The following is a 23,296-nucleotide window of genomic DNA, read 5'->3' as shown; positions in this document are numbered from 1 at the left end:
CCGGCGGGCCCCACCTCCATCCCATTTAGCTGGAGCAAATTAGCTGTTTGAGAAGAATCGAATATCCCACTGGGAAATGTACTGTGAACAGGCACTGGCATAAAATCCACATAACTTCTGTAAGCTTCAAAAGTAAGCAGAGTGTCAATACCAACATTGAAGATGCTACCTCACAGCGAGTAGGACAGAGTTGCTGCCTGATGAGTTCCTGGGTAGTAATGGAAGAATTAGGCTGAAGGAAGCTGGTAAGTGCGGTCAGTCCAGAGCAGTAGACAAGCGTGCTCGGAAGTCTCCCCATGCGGCTGTGCTGTGGCCAATAGCTGTAACTCAGGGAAGGTGGAGTCCATACGTTTTTATGGGAAACTTGTTCACTGCTGTATTTAGCCCCTCGAAGAATGGATGTCACATAGGAGGTGCGTGTGAAGTAGTTTTTCTCGGTTCTGTTTGTGTTACATTTCTTGACCGTGTGGGAGCTGGGACCTGAAGACTGTTCCGCGATTGAGGACCTGTGGGAGGAGGGTAGGTAAATAGTGTTGGCGATGCTCTAGACTCCAGCTCCAGAGGAAGCAGTAACAAGCTCGAGTCTCGGGAGGTTTCTTTCGGTACTGAAGTTCCGCAAAGTGATGCGACAGTTTTATTATTAATTAAAAACGTGTTCGGGTCGGACCTGTGCACTCTGGTACTTGTTCATCCAAGTGGGGGATGGAAATGAGAGCACAGGTGACTGCCTCCAATGACTTGTTCTGCTTCCTCTCACCAGCGCTATACAAAGACAGCTCATTATGACTATTCTTTCCTTCGTGGCCCTGACTGCAGAGAGGAACAGCATTTCATGTGTGATGTGCCCTACAGCCCGGTTAAATTAGCCCAAGTGTTTTCATAATTGGAAGGCTGAGCTGCTTTGACATAAAAAGGCTTTTTCACTCTTATATGTGGTTTACAGTGTGTATCCAAGTTATTTTTGTAATAATGCCATTGGAAAGTATAGCTGATAATAAAAAGGCAAAATTGTGAGAATACTGGCAAGGCAGGGCATAACCGTATCTTTCGATTTTTTGGCACTAGTTCCCAAACATCTTTTCTGATTCAGTTAGGGGACACCTCGCCTCCATGTGACCCTGGTGGGTCTGTCATTCAGTGTCCCACCCCACCCCATGCTCCTTTCCTGGGGTTACTTTATGAAAGATGGGAGAAGCACTGTTTCTCCTGGACGAGCTAAGCCTGCAGGAGCTGCCCCTGGGGCTCCCTGTACCATTTTACCAAGAGTGTGCAGAGACCCTCTCTGTGTGATGAGTCTGGGGGAGGCTGAGATGGGGAGAAGGTCTGGGTCCAGCCACGTGGGTGTTGGAACTACCCTGGACTTCCTGCTAATGAAAGCCAGTCAGTTTCCTTTGTGATTAAATTAGTTTTAGATTTCTGTAACAAGCAACGGAAAAAAGATGGTTTCATCCTAAATTGTTTTGGATGAATATTTAAGTAAATGTATGATTCTAAATGAAAGTACTGATAACAGAACATCAAAACCTATGGGAACACTACTAAGATTTCCAGTTAACTGCAGAAGCATTTTTGATCCAGAAGGAGCATTAAAGTCACAGGTCAGTATCAGGCTGATTTATCTCGGGATTGTTTCACTGATGGGTCCATCCCTGCCCCCTTAATAATTGCAGTCTTCATCCTCTTTTTAAATTCATAATTTAAAGACATATCCATAAGATCAAATGCTCATTAATGCTCTCCCTGTTAAAAACTTTAAAAATTGAGGTATACAGTTGACCCTTGAACAACCCGGGTTTGAACTGCCTGGGTCCACTTATTTGTGGATTTTTTGATACATACTGTGGTGCCATAGGACCCACGGTTGGTTAAATCCACAGATGCAGAACCTAGGATATGAGGGCCAACTAAAATTCTGTGCAGATTTTTAACCTGGTGGAGGGTTGGCTCCCCTAACCCCCCATGTAGTTGAAGGGTCAGCTGTAATTGACATATAACACTATTAGTTTTAGGTGTACAACATAATGATTTGACCTATGTGTATATTGCAAGGTGATTGTCACAATATATCCATCACCACATCTAGTTTACGATTTTTTAAATTAATTAATTTGGTTGTGCTGGGTCAGTTGCAGCAGGTGGGCTCCTTAGTTTCAGCTCGTGGGCTCCTTAGCTGCGGCATGCGTGTGGGATCTAGTTCCCTGAGCAGGGATGGAACCCAGGGCCCCTGCATTGGGAGCGTGGAATCTTTTTTTTTTTTTTAATTAATTAATTTTATTTATTTATTTATGGCTGTGTTGGGTCTTCGTTTCTGTGCGAGGGCTTCCTCTAGTTGTGGCAAGCGGGGGCCACTCTTCATCGCGGTGCACGGGCCTCTCACTCTCGCGGCCTCTCTTGTTGGGGAGCACAGGCTCCAGACGCGCAGGCTCAGTAGTTGTGGCTCACGGGCCCAGTTGCTCCGCGGCACGTGGGATCTTCCCAGACCAGGGCTCGAACCCGTGTCCCCTGCATTGGCAGGCAGATTCTCAACCACTGCGCCACCAGGGAAGCCCGGGAGCGTGGAATCTTAACCACTGTGCCACCAGGGAAGTCTAGTTTACAATTTTTTTTCTTGTGATGAGAACTTTTAAGACCTGCTCCCTTAGCAGCTTTCAAATATACAGTACAGTATTTTTTTAAATAGATCTTTATCGGAGTATAATTGCTTCACAATACTGTGTTAGTTTCTGTTGCACAACAAAGCGATAAGTGTTATTATCTATAGTCACCATACTGTTAATTTAAAAAACTTTTTGTGTTTTTTAAGTAATTATTTTTTTATTCAGACTTCCCATTCTGAGGCTAATCAAGTTTTTACTGCTAGTTTTCTTATAGTTAATATTTTGATTATTTATTCGCCTTTCCAGAACGTTCCACTGGGACAGTTAATTCAAGTGGATGGATTATAATGTCAAGGCCACAATTTCATCCCCTATGAGATTAAGCTGGCATTACTCAGGAAAAACCCTGTTTGATGACTGCTGTACTTTAGATGATTCAAAATTGAAATTTTTTGATTACACATGTCAGGAAAGAAGCTTAATGGTTTAGCTCCAAATTTGGTAACTAACAGGAAAAAAAAAAAACCTGACTGACTTGTGTAAGACAGTATCATCTTTATATATGAAGAATGATTTTTTTTTTAATGTTTATTTTGTCATGTTCAATGAGAAAACTGGCCTCCTGAGCCTTTGTGAGTTCTAAAAACAGAGAGGCCTGCTGGACGGCTACTCAAATACCACCCCGGGAAACTGGCTGGATTACCTTCGTCTTCTATGTGGAAGTTGTGAACTAGAGAAAATGATCTCCCTGGCTCTGTAGTTTTCTCTGTTACGTCGGTGTGTGTGTACGTGCTCATACCGGGCTATCTAGTCCTCTTTTCCTTGGAAATAGGCCCTGCATAGCGGTTAAGAGCGTGGGCTTCTGGTCTGCTCAGGTTCAAACGCAGCTGCCATGTACCAGCTGTGAGACTGACCAAGTACTTCACCCCTCTCTCTGCTCATTTGTAAAGATGAGCATCCTACCGTAGAGGGTTGTAAGGACTAAACAATAATTTACAGCAATAAGACTTTGGACCAGTATCCAGTTCCATCGGTGAGAGGGCTCTTTTTGGGAATGGCCATTATTAACGTTATAAATGGACACACATTATACATACCCTGCAGTTTGCTGTTTTAGCTTAGAACACTCCCTGCCAGTGCATGGAGGTGTATGCCAGCCACCTTCACCGTAGGGCAAGCAGTCTAGGGGTATATACCATTCCCTTGAAAACCTATTCCCCTGTGGGTAGATTTTGATGTTTTGTCGGGTGGATTCAGCTAGTGGACGTGTGCATGCAGAATGATATTGCCAGATTGCTTTCCAGAAAGTCAGACTAGTTCACCCACCTGCCAACAGCGTAGGAACGCCCATTGCCTGACACCTTGCTAATGCTGGGTATGAGCTATCCTTGTGACTTTCGCAAACCTAGGGGGAAACGGTAACCACTGTCGTCTCGTTGTTCTGAGTTCACATGATTATCATTTTGTGTATGTTGTGTTCCTATTTTCTTGTTTTCTAGCCAGTTGATTTTTTCCATTAATGGTTTATATTGTGTTTTTCCTTTTCTGTCTATAGAGTTGTCTAATTTGTAGACACTCCTAATACATTCTGCATAGTAATCTTGAGTGTGTTTTATAGCATAATATTTGTGTTTTCATTCTTTTATGTTTTTATGTTGTACAGAATTTAAATTTTTACATAATCCAATCTCAGTGTTTCTTTTATGATTTCTAGATTTTACGTTTTGCTTAGATGCTTTCCATCTGAAGTTACAAAAATATTGCCTACATTTTCTTCCAGTATTCTTATAATGTTCTTTTAGACCTTTAAACCATTTGGAATTTATATTTGTTTATACATACATTTTTTCCAAATGGAGAGCCATCCATCTCAACAAGATCAGCCTGTCAAATTTTACATAAAATTTTTTTAAACCTTGGAGTTGCATTGAAGGGGAGTCCAAAGAAGCTTCCAGTGTGGAAAGAAGTCAAGGGGGATGGAATCTAAGAGCCGAGTCTAGGCAGCACCCACTCCGGGGGCTGCTGTGTCCCCAGAGGCACCCCCCGGCTCTCCCTGCACCGGTATGGGGACGAGGAGCTCCTCTAACTGTCCCTCGGGAGCGCTGGCTCCTCTGTCCACCTGGCAGGGATGTGCCCTCAGCCCTGCTCAGGCTGTAACCCTCCAGCCAGTCCCTGTGTTGACAAATCCCCCGTCAATACTCCAGCCTAAAGCCTAGGCCCCCGGCTCCAGCTCCTCCTCCACATCTTTTACATCTCCACTTACCTCCTGCTTGACAGGCCGGAACTGGACCGTTTGGGGTTTGCTCCAAGTACCAATGCCTTCCCTACACCTCCGCCCCACACACACACTCTTCTTGTTCTGTAGGCTGTAGCTCTGGTGTCACCTCCACCCCCAAAGCTTCCCGTAGCCTCCAGGGCTTCCAGAGCTCAGCTCTTCTCTGGATGGGTACTCCCCACTGCTATCGCCACTGCCCCACACGTCTGTCATCTTTACTCGGATGTAAACAGCTGGAGGGCAGCGTTGACGCCTTGATCCCAGCGACGTCCTCTTTGTCTAAGGAAAAAAATGGGGCCCTAGAACATGGAGTCAGAATTAAGATGCAAACTCTGATACAGAGGATGGATAAACAGCAAGGTCTTGGTGCACGGCACAGGGAACTCTATTCAGTATCCTGGGATAAACCGTAACGGAAAAGAATAGGAAAAAGAATCTATATACGTATAACTGAATCACTTTGCTGTACAGCAGAAATTAACCCAACATCATTGTAAATCAACTACTTCAATAAAATTTAAAAAAAAATAGAAGCACACGAGGCGTTGACGCCTTGAAAAGGGGGAAAGGGCACCTTCTCTGGGACTGGGCTGGGAAGGTGGGCATTGACCTCGATCCACGCGGATTTATAGGTCACGTGAGAAGGTGCAGGGTTAGCGGCACGATTTTCACAGTAAAGGGGGAGGTGAGGTGTTTTGCTGAGAATGAGGATGAGGGCTTAGGGTTGAAGAGCATGAGGAAGGAGTCATCAGGCTGAAGGGCCAGGGAGGGAGGTGGCCAAGAGGAGGGCCGTCCCATTAGGGCCTCGTGTAAATCACGTTCCAACCCACTACTCAGACTATTCCGGATTCTGGATGCCTTTCTTTCCCATTCATCCTAGTGACGGGTTTCTTCAGGACGGTTTAGGCCTACAAACCCATATTTTTACCTGTGAGCCATGAAGTTATCCTATTCACCTGTGATAAAAAGTGGGATCTAAAAAGAAAATCCTAGTCTGGGAGCTAGAAGAGAATCTTGCGTGTGTCCCCACTTACTTAATCTTATATTTCCCATATAGTGACATGTGAAAAAAAGATTGAGATAAAACTCTTGTGCTTTATTTTTTTAGAGTGAAAATGCCCATATTTCTTTCAGGAGTAAAAATGGAGATATGCTTATTTGAACGTTTTGTGATGAACACAACCTACGTGAAAATTCATTCTTCAGGTTGGCAGATTCTGGTAATAAAGGTAACTTTTCAACAAAAGCATCTTCTAAGCAGTACGTCTCTTATCAAACATTTCAGGCTGATCCACTTCAGAGCCCAGGGCTTTACATTAACCATGTAAGATACGCACGCACATGATACGCATCTACGTACATGTATCCTAAGATAAAGTAGAATACCAGTTTTACAGGTAGCGGTCACATCTTTATAAAATGGGAATTTGGGTCCTGTTCCCATGGATGTACATGCTGCAGGCAGTGTGGTGTCTTCTTGTGTATCCTTTGTCACTGAGAACGTGCTACTGTCATTGTAAGTGTAAATATACTACCTTTCTACACAGCCGTACCCCATTTTTCCCAAAAGTATCACAAAAGGTGGCCGCAATGTACTTGGTGAATATACAGCCTTCTGCAGAATATAAAAATAACCCGAGCATGACCCAGCAGAAGACACTACTGCCTCTAAATCCCCTGTCCTACACGGAGTCCACGAGTTCTTTGTTTTATTAATAATAAATATTTTGAACATCCTAGGCTTCCACTGCTTTCTCAGATAAGGAGCGAAGCAGGTCTTTGTAGAGAGCAGAGTTCATGAACCGGGGGTACGAGTCCCTGTGCATCAAGGTGTAGATCTGCAGCTGGGCGTCGTCGAAGATGTGCGGGGATGGCTCGGCCATGCTTCTGTTGATGGTCTCCCTCACGCGGGAGTCCAGGCTGACCTGCCGGCGGGGACACATGGGGCTGCGTCAGACAAGGGCCTCTTCGGACATACACCCCAACTCCCACACCTTGTTTGGTGTTTTAAAAATCCCAGACCCAACAAGGTCATCCCCAAACCTAAGCTGTTGAAAGAGGAACTGAACACAGTGAACAGTGGTCCCAAACTTCAGAGGCATCGGAAGCCCCTGGAAGGCTCGTTAAAAAGTGCGGGGGGGCCCCCCCAGAGCTCCTGACCCAGTGGATCTGGGGGCGGCTGACAGTTTATTTCTCATGAGTTCTCTCGGAGATGCCGGTGGGAATCGCACTGCTTTAGAAAACCACAACGCTGCTCTACTTCTTGAAAATGAGGGGACTTTTATATATATGTATAAATTTCAAAAATGTGGGCAGGGCTTCCCTGGTGGCACAGTGGTTAAGAATCTGCCTGCCAATGCAGGGGACACAGGTTCAAACCCTGGTCTGGGAAGATCCCACATGCCACGGAGCAACTAAGCCCGTGCACCACAACTGCTGAGCCTGCGCTCTAGAGCCCGTGAGCCACAGCTACTGAGCCCACGTGCCACAACTACTGAAGCCTGCACGCCTAGAGCCCGTGCTCCACAAGAAGAGAAGCCACCAAAATGAGAAGCCAGCGCACCGCAATGAAGAGTAGCCCCTGCTCGCCACAACTAGAGAAAGCCCACGTGCAGCAACGAAGACCCAACACAGCCAAAAATAAAATTAATTAATTAAAAAAAAAAGTGGGAACTTTCTTCTACAACTTTTACACACACACATTCTATATAAAGTTTTAAAACATGCAAAGTAATATTATATAATATTCAATATTATGTTCATAAATATTTATAGTAAGCATGACAAAGTCCAAACTCAGGATAGTAACTACTATCCTGGGAGAAGAAGGGGAATGTGGGAGAGGTGCTTCGATTTTATCTGTAATTTCGTTTTGTTGTATAACTAGACTATCTTACCAAATTAAATGCAAAATTTTGTCTTGAAAAAAAATAATAAAATAAACTAAAATAAACGAGGGGACTACGGCCGCAAGGAAGAAAGGTAGCGCACATTGACTTACCCCTGGCTAACTGCCTAAGAACACTAGGGCTAAAACCTGGAGCTCCAGGCTGGGGTCAGGCAGAAGTGACCCGAGGCACCGTGGAAGGGTCGATAGCACGGGCTTGGGCGTAACTCCCGGCTCTGTCGCTGTTTAGCTGCGGGACCTCAGACAGAGTGAACTGTGCCCTGAAGAACTGCGCCATAAGGGACCTCCCCGGCGGTCCAGTGGTTAAGACTTCGAGCTCCCAGTGCAGGGGCCGTGGGTTCGAGCCTTGGTCGGGGAACTAAGATCCCACATGCCGCGTGGTGCAGCAAAAATCCCCGAAAAACCTGCTCCATGAAGCAGGGGTGACGAGGGTGGTAGCTGGTCAGGGCTGAATGAGAATGAATTCAAAGGGTGCGCGGAGTCCACGACGTCCCGGGAGCTGCTGGCTCCTCGCACTCCGACGTCAGCTCGTCCTGGACGAAGCGCATCCCGGACCAGAGCGGCGCGCGGGAGCCAGACAGCCGAGAACGGGACACCACCACCAAGAAGGACTCCCACGGCTTCCCTGCCGCGTGCGGAGCCTCGGCTGCACCGTCTCTGCACCAGGGGGGCGGGAGAGATACGCGCCGCACGTGCTGCTGTTTAATACAAAACCGAAAGTGTGCTTGGCCAAGTCACTGAGCACGGGCTTCAGTGATGTGTCTTTCCAGAGGCATCTCTCCACCTCCTCCTGGGAAGCCCCTGTGCCTGCCCACGTTACTCAAACCTAACCTCGGGACGGGGGCACAGCATCTCCGGGATGCTCGGGAAGGGCTGGGACCCCTTATCCCCCAAGTCAGGGCCCTGCTCACCCTCATCCCCCCTCTGGCTCTGTAATCGGCACAAAGCCCTGCTGACGCCGCCTCTTTAACGCGGCTCGAATCCGGCCACCGCCCCCCTCCCCTCTGCCGCGACCGCCGTGGAGGTCAGCCACCCCCTCGACGGGGTTTGTTCACCAGCCTGCTGACTGGCCTCGGGCCGGCAGTCCAGGGCCTCTCCGCGCCACCCCCGGACCCACCACTCGGCTCCAGACCTCGTGCTGCTGTCGGTGGGCTCAGGATCAAGCGCAAAGCTGGCAAGTTCCAAGTTTAAACGTAGGAGGCCCTTTATGACCTGCTCCCACTGGCTCCCCAGCTCCGCCTCACTGCTCCACTCAAGAATTCAAGGAACTTGGCGTTCGCCTGGAATTTAAAGGAGGAAGGAGCGACAACTAGCCTGTCTTTGTTCTAGGAGGCTGTCTAGGGGAACTGTCTAGAATGGCCTGGCTACGTGTACCTCTCTGTCAGGTCTTGGCTTCCACGTCGCTCCCCGGTCCTGGGAAGCCTCCCAGCCACCCTGAGCTGACCCCCACGGCTGCCCTCACCACCAGGCCATGCCCTCCTAGAAGCTTCCGGAGTGGGAGGGCCCAGGTCTTAGGAGCTCAGCTCCTGCCAGAGGGGGGACTCGGCACTCATTGTGGGCTGAGAGGAGAGAGCCTCCTGCTTGCTCTTGTTAGAAAATTAGCCTAAGCGTGGGACTTCCCTGGAGGTCCAGTGGCTAAGACACCGCCTTCCAAAGCAGGGGGTGCGGGTTCGATCCCTGGTCGGGGAACTAAGATCCCACATGCCTCGCGGCCAAAAAAACAAAACATAAAACAGAAGCAGTATTGTAACAAATTCAATAAGGACTTTAAAAATGGTCCACATCAAAAAAAAGTCTTCAAAAAAAAAAAAAGAAAGAAAATTAGACTAAGCGTTACTGCAGGAAACATCAAAAAATATTCTAGGGGACTTCCCTGGTGGTGCAGTGGTTAAGAATCCACCTGCCAACGCGGGGGACACGGGTTCAAGCCCTGGTCCAGGAAGATCCCACATGCCGCGGAGCAACTAAACCCGTGCGCCACAACTACTGAGCCTGTGCTCTACAGCCCATGAGCCACAACTACTGAGCCCGCATGCCACAACTACTGAAGCCCGCATGCCACAACTACTGAGCCTGCGCTCTAGAGCCCGCGAGCCACAACTACTGAAGCCCGCGCACCTAGAGCCCGTGCTCCGCAACAAGAGAAGCCACTGCAATGAGAAGCCCACGCACCGCAACGAAGAGTAGCCTCTGCTCGCCGCAACTAGAGAAAGCCCACACGCAGCAACAAAGACCCAACGCAGCCAAAAATAAATTTAAAAAATACATTCTAGTTCACAAACAGTTAAGGTGCAAATGGAACTGTTTCATTCTCTACAACCTCCATCTGAAGACCATCCCTCAGGTGCTGGTGGGGACAGGGTCTGCTCAGGATGGGAAATGGACACAGGGTTACTGAGGGTGGTCACCCGGGGTGAGCCTGCTCTGCCCGGCGTGGGCAGGACTTCACATCGTCCCCCTGTCACTCTTCCCAAATGTTCGGGCAAGTGGGGACCTCCCCTTCCTACACAGGAGGGAACCGAGGTGCAGAGAGGCTCGGAAACACACCAGAGGTCTTGCAGCTATTAAATGAGAGAACTGGGGCTCAAACCCCAGTGCATCTGACCCCAAGGTCTATGCTCTTAAACTTTTCAAGCTTTTACATTTCAAGTAATAGATGCTTATATCTGGGAGGAAAGGGTCGTCTTTTTATATCATCTTTGCTTTACAAATTTGCCAAGTTTTTTGGTTGTATAACGCTTTGAAAGACAGTGATGAAAAACCTTGCCTTAAAAAATAAAAAGGAAAGTCATGACAAAATAAAAATATGTGGAAGCCATACATTAAAGGACAAAAATTCTCTTGCTTTTTGTTAACCCCAAATGGAAAGAACTTTCTGAACTTCGTATCCGTACATCTGTCAATGGAATATCTCCAACTTACTGCAAACTTAAGGGAGCGAAATTGAGTCCCACTGTCTTTCTCCCAAGCATGGTCCCCACCCTGTCTGCCTAAACCAGACGTGCAGTCATTCCAGACTCAGATCAAAGCCATCCTCTCTGGCTTCTCTTCAGCTGGACTGGTTGGACCATCGTCATGTCTGGGTTGGAATTCGTCCTCTAACTGGCCTCTGCCTCTGGTCTTCTTTTCCTAATCTATCATGTGGTCTTCAAAAATCCAAGTTTGATGATATTACCAGGCTAAAATCCAAGCTCTTCCCGGGATAAACCTCAGAAAGCCTCAGCCTGGTCCGCAAACCTCTCCACGCTCTCGGACCATCCTCTTCCTAAACGTTCCTCCCGCTGTTGGCCACCGGCCCCAGTTGTTTGGTAAACGCTCCACACTTCAGCCACTAACCTTCCGACGCTTTCACTGTTCCGGTGACCCCATGCTCTGATCCTTGGCCCATCTAGTCCTCTCCCCTGGGATGCCTTCATCCCGCTGCGTTTCTGGTAATTTCCTCCTCATTATCCTTGGCCCATCCGTGGCCTCTCCAGGTACCTCTTCCTCATTCCCCCCGCCCCCCAGGGATGGCTCGTCCCCCAGCCCGTCACGACCCCGAGACGTCGCACCCGGGGCCCCATGTCTGCTGCCCCCTTGTCTGTGAGCTCCCTGACAGGAGAGGCCCTGTTTTATGAGCTTTACATTGTGAGCGGCACATGTGGGATTCTACCATCGGAGCTACGAGGCACTTGGGTTTGAGGCCAACCTGACCTCCTAGATTTTAGATTTGGAAGAATGCAACCTGAGAGATGGAAACTTGATGATTTCACTCATCTGGTCATCTCTCTGACGTAACAGAGGGACACTGTGGGGCGAACCTCTGCCACACCAGCATCATATTAGTGATGCTCTTTCCATCTGAAATCAGGGCACCTGTAAACGAGGTTTTGCTCAGATTAAAAGGATAATTTTATTTAAAGGAATGCTTATAGGGTGTCATTTTAAAACAGTGTTTACAGCAAAATGCATAGACGCCTCCTTCTAGAGAATCGCATGAAAGTTATAGGTACTTTTCCCAGGAAAATGCACACAATCTTTGACTGATTTCCGGGGGCACTTGGCGCCCATTGGTGGGACCACCCCCCAAGGCGTTTGCACACTATGACTGGTGGAGCAGCCCTGACCGGGCCGGGTGGCCGGACACTGAAGGGGTTCCTTTCACCCACGGCCTCCTGGGGGACGTTTCTGGTGGGTACGTACCTCTTTCGGAGAAAGAATAGAAACGTAGTCTTCATATATTATTCTTGCTTTCTCTTCAATCACGGCTTTATTAGCTTCTTTCTTCAGTTCCTCACACGCCATCCAGAAGAGCATGTTCTCCTCGCTGAACTCCGTTCGGAGAAACTCCCGGAAAGCATTGCGTCCCGCGGGCGTGAGCATGAGCTTGTCGAAGGACTGCGCCCAGGCGCTGGCCTCCTCCAGGGCGGGGGCCGGGCTGGGCGGGGGTGGGAGAAAGGGGCGAAGGGAGCAGAGCTATTGGTGGCTGATGTGAATTTCATCCCGAGCAACGTGTCCTTTTCGCTCTGAGAATGAAAATGTGCCCTTAGGCCCTTTTAGGCAGAGAAAGAGCTGCTCTCATTTCCTTGCGCCTTCGGCAGAAACACGTGTGGCACTTTCCAACTGTCTAGCTGGACGGCACCACTGCTGGCAAAGGGCCTGCAAACCAAACTGCTGGAATAACTGCTAAGAACAAGCCTGTACACCTAGGCACATCCTGGCAAAGGTTTTAAATTATAAAAGTAAAACAAAAAATTCTTACAACCATCTGACCACAAACTCCCCAGGCGGCTGTGATCGACCCAAGTCAGGCCTGACCCCCTGGCTTCCAGAACAGTCATGGGGCAGTGTCTGGCCAGGGTTCGAAAAGATTCAAAAGAGAATGTTAAAGAGGAAAAGAAAAGAAGATACGTTATGTCCAGTAACTGCAAGTGATGAACAGCGATGACGAAATGAGCTCTTACGGATTCACCTTTCACCTGGAGACCTAGGCCATCGGCAGCACTGCACTCACCTGGGTGCCAGGTGCGCACACTGCCCTCTGGACGCCCCCCTCCATCCCGACGGAACTGCTGTTCTTGATTTGGGGGCTTACCCTGTTTTAGTTTATTTTTACTTACATTTTCATTATATCGAGGTCAGAAAACACAATCTGTTCAACAATGATCCTTATTAATTTCTTTTCCCTTACCCTTTTTTTCCCATAGTTCTTATGTATGGATGTATCCCTGAAGAGTATATTCTTTCGTTTTTCTTTTTTAAAGACTCTGCTTTTATTTTTATTTTATTATTTATTTATTTATTATTTATTTATTGGCCGTGCCTCGAGGCTTGTGTGATCTTAGTTCCTTGACCAGGGGTTGAACCCATGCCCCCTGCAATGGAAGCGCAGAGTCCTAACCACTGGACCGCCAGGGAATTTCCCTTCCTGGACAATTCTGATAGTTGAATTCAGCCTACTCATTTTTGTGATTCCATCTTTAATTGGTTTAAACATTTCAGAGACCATTATTTTATATTTGATTGCAGATAATTCTAACATCTGAAGTCTTTTGGCCTCTAAATCCAAGTGTTGTTTCTACTGACTCTCATTTGTGGTAGGTTGTGTCCTTCTAGTTTTGTAATTTTTGTTTATTTATTTTTTATTTTATTTTATTTTTTACTTTATTTATTTTTGGCTGTGTTGGGTCTTCGTTTCTGTGCGAGGGCTTTCTCCAGTTGCGGCAAGCGGGGGCCACTCTTCATCGCGGTGTGCGGGCCTCTCACTGTCGCGGCCTCTCTTGTTGCGGGGCACAGGCTCCAGACGCACAGGCTCAGTAGTTGGGACTCACGGGCCTAGTTGCTCCGCGGCATGTGGGATCTTCCCAGACCAGGGCTCGAACCCGTGTCCCCTGCATTGGCAGGCAGATTCTCAACCACTGCGCCACCAGGGAAGCCCTAGTTTTGTAATTTTTGGTTGGTCTTAATCTTTGGGAAACTGAGAGTCACATTTGATGGCATTCCCTTTCCTCCAGAGAGGATGTGTGTGTGCTTCCTACTGACTGGGGGCCACTTCTGCTGCTTTCGTGGACCAGGGCTGAATCCTGGAATCCTGGCTTTCAGCTCCTTGCCCTACCGCCTGTGCACTGGCTCTGAGAGAAAACGCTTCTGTCCTGTGCTTAGCAGTCACTGCTCAGGGCTTTACTGACTTTTTATTTGGTTTTGCTTTTCAGGTGTTTTGTCCTTTTCCTTACTTTCTGTGAGCCCAGTGTTGCAAAAACTTTTAGACTTATGCAAAATCTGTTCTTCTGTCTTGGGAAGGCCCCCGGATGATCTAAGCTGCCACACTGCCAAAGGCTCTCCATTTAGTTTTGGGGGGTAAACAGTGTATCGCAAAGAATTTGATATGTAGCGAACTTGTCCTAATTATAGGATGATGATAGAAAAAACTCTCCCATATGCAAAGTTTACAATGTAAATTCTATGTCCTTTTCCTATCTTTAAGATGGATTATAAGTGACCCAGCAGAGAAACATCAGTGAAAAGCTGAAGACCAGAGAGTTCCCTGGTGCTCCAGTGGTTAGGATTCCGGGCTTTCATTGCCATGGCCCAGGTTCAATCCCTGGGTGGGGAACTGAGATCCCATAAGCCGCGCCACACGGCCAAAAAAAATAAAAAAGCTGAAGGCCAGACAAAATGGGTCATAGAAAGCGAGTAGTCAGCTGAGCCAGCAGTGAGACACAGACAGATAAACAATCATTTCAAGTTTAGTTTCAAAGTTAGATTCAGTGTGTATAGATGAATCCTATGTAAGTACAACTGTGTGGAAATGCACAGACAGTTCCGTTGAGGATACATAAAAAAACTGTTGATGGTTTGTATTTGGAGATTGGGACAAGGTCTGGAGTAAGAGGACAATTGAGCTTTTATTGTAAAACTTTTGTATTGTCTGATTTCTGTTTTTTATAACAGGTGTTTAAGCTTTTCATCATAAAAAGAGTATTCTGTATGAAAACATAAATCTCTATCATAACCAGTAAAATTAGTTTTGAAAGAAATATATATATACATGTTTTTTGGCTACGCGGCTTGCGGGATCTCAGTTACCCCACCAGGGATTGAACCCGGGCCACAGCAGTGAAAGCCCAGAATCCTAACCACTAGCCCACCAGGGAACTCCCTGAAAGAAATATTTTAAAAGATGCTTAAAAGATAATTTAAAAATAGTAACTTAAAGCAATCTACATAAAAATACCGGATTCTTTTTAGATAGGTTAATTAAATTGGCAAGGCTTAGTAAAGAATGCTAAATTAAAAAAAAAAAAGAATGCTGTTATGTTCCTTAAATATGGGGATTCAAAATATATCTTCTTACTCCTTTTAATTTAAGAAATACATATAAAAGAATGACTGAAAAACTTAAGGGTAATCAGTAGTACCCTTTAAAAAAAGAGAGAGAGAGAGAGAGAGAGAGAGGGAGGGAGAAAACGTATCTTTTCCATAGTACCAAAGAACCCAGGAGCAAAGAAAGCACAGTTCATACAGTAAAAAAAAAAAAAAAAAAAAGGGAAATAATTAGGGGGTATTGTAAGTAGACAATCAACAAACATTCTAGAAGATTAAACATATCTGTGTAATCATCAAGACAACTGACCCAATGTAATTGGATTTTAATTCCCAATTGAGTGACAGAGACTCAAACTGGGCAAAAATCCAACATAATACTATTTTCGGGAAGCATACAAAATACTACCAAAAATTATAAACAAATAGACAGGCAAAGACATGTGAGGGAAATGCAAATGAATAAAATTAATATCTAAATAGAAATGGAAGCAAAAGGCATCAAATTGGATAAAGAGTCATTTTATATGATTGGCTATGACTGAGAACAAATAATGGCCGATATACATGGAATCCTTCCCTCTTGCCTGGCTCTGTTCTCAGTGCTTTACTGGTTACTCAGTGCTCACGACAACCCTTCTTTGGCTGAGTCACAATACACTGTTATTATCCCCATTTTACACGCAGGGAAACTGAGGCAGAATGTGGCTGCTAAGTGCCCAAGGTCATACAGGCAGGATGGACAGAGCCAGGACCAGACGAGGGCTTTCTGGTTCCAGACAGGACTCAAAGCCTCAAGCCTTGGTGCAGGATACAGTATACTGAAATACATAAGATAAAAACGGGACTTCCTTGGTGGTGCAGCGGTTAAGAATCCGCCTGCCAATGTAGGGGACATGGGTTCGAGCCCTGGTCCGGGAAGATCCCACATGCCACGGAGCAACTAAGCCCGTGCGCCACAACTACTGAGCCTGTGCTCTAGAGCCCACGTGCCACAACTACTGAAGCCCATGTGCCACAACTACTGAAGCCCACGCGCCTAGAGCCCATGCTCCTCAACAAGAGAAGCCACCATAATGAGAAGCCTGCACACCGCAATGAAGCATAGCCCCCGCTCGCTGCAACTAGAGGAAGCCCACACACAGTAACGAAGACCCAACGCAGCCATAAATAAATAAATTAATTTTTTAAAAAAAAAGATAAAAGCTGTTTTTAACAGACTTATGAATTGTGGAAGATTTTAATATGCATCCTAGACTTTGAAATATCTGGGTAAAAATAAATAAAATAAAGAATGAAGAAAAATATTTTAAGTAAACTTTTAGGTTACTTGTTTTTTTCCCCCCTCAAAAATAAATAATTTACGACAAGACCTATTCGAACAATGCTTTTAGGATATTTGTCTATTGCCTGCAGTTATATTGGCATAACACAAAGAAAAGGAATAAGAATAGGTAAGTGGAAGTAAATCCATAGATAATACAGGAAGGAAAAAAGACAATTTTAAAATTTGGCATTATGGAAAGTAATTTGTTTTTCCAACTTTTTTTTCAAAATACTTAAAAAATAATACATTTACTAAAGTATAAATTTATAGCTAAGAAAAAAAATGGACCTTTAAAATTTTCCTGAAACCCTAACTTGTGTATTTCATTATGTTCTTTTATTTAAAAAAGTAAATCACATAAAAATAAAATGATGTCATATGTTTTGCCAAGAAGCATCAATTTCTATTTGTGATTAACAGGCATCAGATTAACAATGGAACTGATTTTTCTCCCGGTCACACAATGAATTACAAGGAATTCTGCAGGGACTTCCCTGGCAGTCCAGTGGTTAGGACTCCGAGCTCCCAATGCAGGGGGCCCGGGTTCAATCCCTGGTTGGGGAACTAAGGTCTCGCATGCCTCACGGCGTGGCCACAAAATAAATAAATAAATAAATAACTTAAAAAAAAAAAAAGAATTCTGCAGAGTGAAAATGTGCTGCAACATTATGATTTGATATTATTAAATTGTAGTTAGAGAAACTGTGTGTTCTATTGAAACAAAAATGCAAAAAAAAAAAATCTGGTTGAGAATCTACGAGAGGATGGAGGTTCATTAAACTTATTTTGATCATCATTTCATGACGTATACAAGTCAGATCATTATGCTGTTCTCCTTAGGCTTACACGGTGCTGGATGTCAATTGTATCTCAATAAAACTGTAAGGAAAAAATAATAAGGTTGGCATTTCTGTCGATTTAGTGAGCTAAACACTGTGAGATTTTACCTTTCTTCACAGGTGGGAAGGTCCTCTGTTCTGAGTTCATAGGAAGTACTCCTGAGTCTCTGTTCTTCTTGGTTTCTAACAGTGAGACTGCAAGAAATAAGACAAACACGTGTTAGTTGAGATCATTCTGTATCAAGGAAAGATTTTTTACAAATATTTCAGAGAACTCCAGGTTACCAAGTAGAATTAATTTCTTTTCTTGATAAAAGTGACACTTCTTTGTTTTCTTAAGAAAACCAAAAGTATGAAAATAAAGTATTAGCAAAATTAATTCTATGTATAATACTATGGTCTACACTCATTGAGAGAGTTTACATTTGGAATAATAATTCTTTTCATAAAACATGTCCATTAGAAAGTAGTAAAAAGGTCAGATTTTCAGGAATGTTTTCGGTTTTCATTTTGTTTCCTGAACCTTGAAAAAAAGGTATACGTTCTCCAGACTTTGTTTCCCAGTGAAAATGGAGATTTTATGTATTTACAGGCACACGTATGAAAGTATGAAAGAAAGCCAGGAAAGTGTGCAATCAAAATCTCTATTGTATCTTTCAAGAGAGTTTGTTTCCTTATACACATTTTGTACCTTCATTTGTAAATTTATTCCAGGTATTTCTGTTGTTATAGTAAATGGAATTTTCACTTCCATCTCATCTTCTAACTTTATTGTTTGTACATTTGAAGGTAATTTCTTAATAGCTTTACTGAACCATCATTTTTACATCATAAAGTTGCCTCCTTAAAGTGTACAACTCAGTGGTTTTTAGCATAATCACAAGGGTGTATGACCCTCACTACTATCTAATTTCGCAACATTTTCATCACCCCGAAAAGAAGCCCAGACCTGTTGGCAGCCACTGCTCGTGACACACTACCTCTGACCTACACCAGCCCTCAACATACACTAATCTGCTTCCTGTCTCTAGAGATACGTCTCTTCTTTTTCACTGAATGAAAGATTCTTTAAATTCTACAGTGCTTTACAATTTTCAAAAGTTTCACACACATGATTTCATATAATCCCATAATAACCCTTTTCTCCGCCACCCCTCTATGGCCGCTCCCCCTTCCCTCTCCCCAGTGGTAACCACTAGTTTGTTCTCTAAGACATGTCTATTCTGGATCACACCATATGTGGTCCTTGGTGGCTGGCTTCTTTCACTTGGCATACTGGTTTAAGGTTCATTCATGTTGTAGCATGTTTCACTACGTTATTCCTTTTTGTGCCTGAATAATATTCCATTGCCTGGATATATCACAATTTGTTATCCATTCATCGGCTGATGAACAGTTACGTTGTTTGCACGTCAGGGCTATTTGTAAATAATTCCACTATGAACAGTCACGTACAAGTCTTTGTGTGGCTGTCTGTTTTTATTTCTCCTGCGTAGATACCCAGGAGTGGAAATGCTGTCATGTCGTAACTCTATTTTTAACATTTTGAGGAAGGCCCAAACTGTTCTCCAAAGCAGCTGCACCATTTCACACGCCCACCAGCAATGTTGGAGGGATCCAATTCCTCCATACCCTTGACAACACTTACTGTTGTCTGTCTTTCTTATTCTAGCCATTTAGGTGTTTATGAAGTGGTATCACGTTGTGCTTTTGGTTTGCATTTTGCTAATGACTCATGACATTTGAGCATCTTTACAAGTATTTATCAGCTAGTTGTACATCTTCTTTGGAGACATATCTATTCAGATCCTGCACCCATTTTTAAATTGGTTTGTCTTTTTATTTTTGAATTGTAAGAGTTCTTTACCTTCTGAAAGCTATTATTTTTTAATTTGATTTCTCTCTTTTGTGTTTGTGTCAGCTTAGCAACAATTCCCCTGGCATTCTCAAGGGAATTCTCATATCATCAGCAAACAGGGAGCTTTTCCTCTTGTTTCCCAATTCTTAGGCCTCCAGTTGTTTTTTCTTGTCTGATCCCTAAAGCACAGTGTTGAATAGTAGGGAAGATCCTGGACAGCCTTGCCTTGTTCTTTTTTTAAAAAATTAATTTATTTATTTTTGGCTGCGTTGGGTCTTCGTTGCTGCGTGTGGGCTTTCTCTAGTTGCAGCGAGCGGGGGCTACTCTTCGTTGCAGTGCGCAGGCTTCTCACTGCGGTGGCTTCTCTTGTTGCGGAGCATGGGCTCTAGGTGCGCAGGCTTCAGTAGTTGTGGCACGTGGGCTCTAGAGCGCAGGCTCAGTAGTTGTGGCGCACGGGCTTAGTTGCTCCACAACATGTGGGATCTTCCTGGACCAGGGCTCGAACCCGTGTCCCCTGACTTGGCAGGTGGATTCTTAACCACTGCGCCACCAGGGAAGTCCCCCTTGCCTTGTTCTTGATTTTAGCAGGAATGCTTTTAGTTTCCCATTAATATCAAAATGGATTTTTACCATTGATTAGTTGAGTCTGCTTTATCTTACTATTGCCTCTGTACTGTCTTTTCTATTCTTTTATTACGCCTTTCCTTAACATTCTTTACACCATTTTATAGAAGTCTTTTATTCTATTTTCAGGCACAACTGTTTATGAATTTTCAGTAATTGTGTGTTTGTGTGTAGCTCTATTTTTCTTTAAGTGCTGTCATTAGACATGCAGGAACTCCTTTTGCTTGTTGCTTTCATGACGCCAGGGCTAACAGTTTCAGTAAACGATGGTTTCTTAAAACAAAAACAAAAACGAATTTGAGAGGCATCTGGGTGGTACTCTCTCTGCAGGAGTATTAATACTGCCCGACGTCATAGACTTCTTTCGTAAGAGAAAACAGTACTACACAGTGGGTATGAAAAAGCAAAGAGGAAAAGGAAGGATGAATTTGACACAAGATTCTTAAAAGAACTGTAAGTTGTATTATGAATAAATAATGCAATATGTACTTAAGCTTTGGCATTTTTTCCATGTCTCATTTTTTTAAAAGTAGGAATATTTCTTAGGCGACAATGTGTTGTTCTTGAAAAACAGTAATATATTTTGTGTCAACTTTTTGAACCTGAATTTATTTTTATTGTTAAAGTAGAATAAGAAAATGTTGATAGAAGCCAAAATAGTTGCTCACCACTTTGAAGAACTATTCAATAAAAGAAGACCCCTGCTTAGGTCTCTTTTGGTAAAGTTTAGAGTTGTTATAAAGAGGAAAAATTTCTTCAGTCTTCTAGAAAGGAAAACAAAAAGTTTATTTTCAAGAGATCAAGACTCTGCATGACTTCCTTTATAAAATGAAACGCCTGAAGGCCAGAAAGCAGGATTCTGAGAAAGTTAATACAAGGGCTTAGAAAACTAATTGCCATTTACCTTTCTTAAAAATGGACTCACTGTGTACTCTCAACATGGATAAATCTCAAAAGCATGTTGTGAAAAAAATCAAGGAAATCAAATATTGGAACAGTTGAAGTTTTCCACGCACTTTTCCCCCAACCTATTTCCCCCTTTCTTCTCCTGAGATAACCACCACACTTATTTTTTTGTTTTTTATCATTACCATTCAGTTACCCTACCCTCTCTAAAAATGTATAAATAAATAAATAAAAATATATAGCTACGCACATATTTCCAAACTTTGTAAATATGCATTGTTCTACAAGTTGCTTTTTCTCCTTTTTCTCCTTTAAAAGCACATGCATTTAAAAGCCGGATGGTATCACATTATATAACTACACCACAAAGCACCTATCCAGATATTTTCAGTTTTTCTCAATCAGATTAATGCTGCTATGACCCCTCTCACAGGATGAATCATGATGCAATGAATGTTCATGTACAAGTCTTTGGATGAAATGTGTTTTTATTTTTCCTGCTAGCACATTTTAATATTTTAATGTAGCTAAATTTATGAATCTCTTCCTTTTACAGATTTTCCTCTTTCTTTTTAAAAGTTAATTCTTCCCAACACCAAGATCATAAAGATATTATCTTGTGTTTTCCTCTTGGATATTCACATTTAGGCTTTTAAGCCATCTGGAGTTGATCTTGGGAGATTAATTTTTTACATGATGCAATATAGGAATATAAATCTATTTCTATGGATTTGGATACCAGGTAGGGTGACCAACCTTCCCAGTTTGTCTGGGCTCATGAGTTTTCTGGGACATAGGACTTTCAATGCTAACAGCAACCAGGCAACTGGGATGAGCTGGTCATCCTAATGCCAAGAATCTGGGTATTTATAGAATAGCTCATTCTTTCTTTTGCTAAAGCCACCTTTGCCATATGCTGATAAAGTTTTCAGTATTTTTTTTTTTAATTTTTAAAAATTAAAAATTTTTTTTGTCTGTGTTGGGTCTTTGTTGCTGTGCGCGGGCTTTCTCTAGTTGTGGTGAGCGGGGGCTACTCTTTGTTGCGGTGTGCGGGCTTCTCTTGTTGCGGAGCACGGGCTCTAGGTGCGCAGGCTTCAGTAGTTGTGGCATGCGGACTCAGTAGCTGTGGCTCGCGGGCTCTAGAGCACAGGCTCAGTAGTTGTGGCACACGGGCTTAGTTGCTCCGCGGCCTGTGGGATCTTCCTGGACCAGGGCTCGAACCCATGTCCCCTGCACTGGCAGGCAGATTCTTAACCACTGTGCCACCAGGGAAGCCCCAGTATTTCTTTTATTGCCTTCCCTTGATGTGGAAAAATCGATGTTCCATTTCTGACTAAGCATAAATACCATTAATTTTGAAAGAAAATGTTCTTATAGTTTTTTCCTAAGAAAGACTGAGGTATTTGATTTGTTGATTGTTAACATGAGGTTATTTGTTTATGGCTCTGGATTTACACTTTCTAACACAAAATTAAATACCAAGTTTTACAGCTGTGTTTGCTTCTTTTGTATTCATCAGTGTTACTTGTTTCCCATGACTGCCCTCTGGGTTCACTTTTTACCCTTTTTACCCTTGAATACATCCTTAATTCTTTAGGGAGGGTCTGAAGGCAGTTACCTCTCTTGGCCTTTGTGTGTCTGAAAATGACTTATTTTACCTACACTCCTGAGTTATAGTTTGACTAAGTTTTCTGTTCCTTCGCTCCCATACTGTGAAGCCATTGCTCTCTTGTCTGTCGTAGACACACATACCACGTGCTGCCCAGGTGCTGGCCGTGATGAGGAGGTCCAGGTCGGATTTATATTTCATTCGCCCCGGTTGACGTTAGTAGGAAGAGGCTGCTCTGGGACCTGTCACCACCTGCCGCCCATACACCCTCAGCCCCAGACACTGCTCAGACCATGGTCCCCACCTCCTGTGCCACCCCCAAGGCACCAGAGCCGGAAGGGGGGGTGGGGTAAACGCCAGGCGGCATCCCTCCTGCACAGGGACACCTTTGCACACCTCTCAGGCGTCATCTCGCTGAGCCTGATGAGCAGTGAAAGGGCGGAAAAGGGGCCTCAGTGCCGTCTCTTCACCCCTGGTAGGTCCCCTCCCCGACTAGCGGGGCTCCTGGACACCTCGGGGGTGCCAACGCGCCCTTTCCTCCCGTCTCCTGCCGGGTCCTCTAGACCCCTTGTCAGGGCTGAAGGCTCACTTCAAACTCCAGGCTGCTCGGCTCTGGTCAGCCACTCTCCCCCATATTCCCACTTGAGTCTGGGGTTCTGTCCCGAATGGACAGACCTCCCAGCATCAGGGTAACATCCATCCTCAGAGGCACCGGCCTGGAACTTTCTGGAAATTAACACCAGCCCGAGGCAAGCAGGAGCCCCCCAAACCATCCCGGACTTTTCACCTTCAGCCTCCACCCCACCCACCCCCAGTTCTAATGGGTCTACGTCACTGAGCAATCCCAGTTTTCCTCCTTCTCCACGGGATAGTGAGGTCTTGGTCTAACTTGCAGTCAAGCCCAAGTAAATTTACAATAATTGAATTGCCTAAAGCTACGCACACATTTGGCTGTCACGAAGCACGTTTCATATCCAAGATTTCAGAAATGCAACCTAATGTTCCTGTGATTTCTGGGTGTAAATCAGCCCCATTTCTCCAGAACTTCAAC

General features: G+C 44.6%; 1 protein-coding gene across 4 annotated transcripts in view; it reads right to left on the bottom strand.

Annotated features, from left to right (window-relative positions):
• Positions 1 to 6,178: 6,178 nt before the first annotated feature.
• The window catches only part of RGS20 (regulator of G protein signaling 20), a 77,872-nt gene continuing 60,754 nt past the window's right edge, over positions 6,179 to 23,296 (bottom strand). For 3 of the 4 annotated variants that reach the window (XM_068525717.1, XM_068525718.1, XM_068525719.1), the window contains 3 exons: positions 17,357 to 17,443; positions 11,963 to 12,197; positions 6,179 to 6,797 (listed from right to left, as the gene is read on the bottom strand). In XM_068525717.1, the coding sequence (XP_068381818.1) occupies positions 6,609 to 6,797; positions 11,963 to 12,197; positions 17,357 to 17,443 (511 nt within the window). In that variant the 3' untranslated portion in view covers positions 6,179 to 6,608. Of the gene's footprint in view, positions 6,798 to 11,962; positions 12,198 to 17,356; positions 17,444 to 18,088; positions 18,124 to 23,296 lie in introns of those variants that run through there. The other variant, XM_068525720.1, reaches the window with a different exon arrangement.

Source organism: Eschrichtius robustus, chromosome 17 (assembly GCF_028021215.1).
Source record: "Eschrichtius robustus isolate mEscRob2 chromosome 17, mEscRob2.pri, whole genome shotgun sequence".
Classification (NCBI taxonomy): domain Eukaryota; kingdom Metazoa; phylum Chordata; class Mammalia; order Artiodactyla; family Eschrichtiidae; genus Eschrichtius; species Eschrichtius robustus.
The sequence above is the reverse complement of the archived record's forward strand: the minus strand, read 5'-3'. Positions and strand labels throughout refer to the sequence as shown.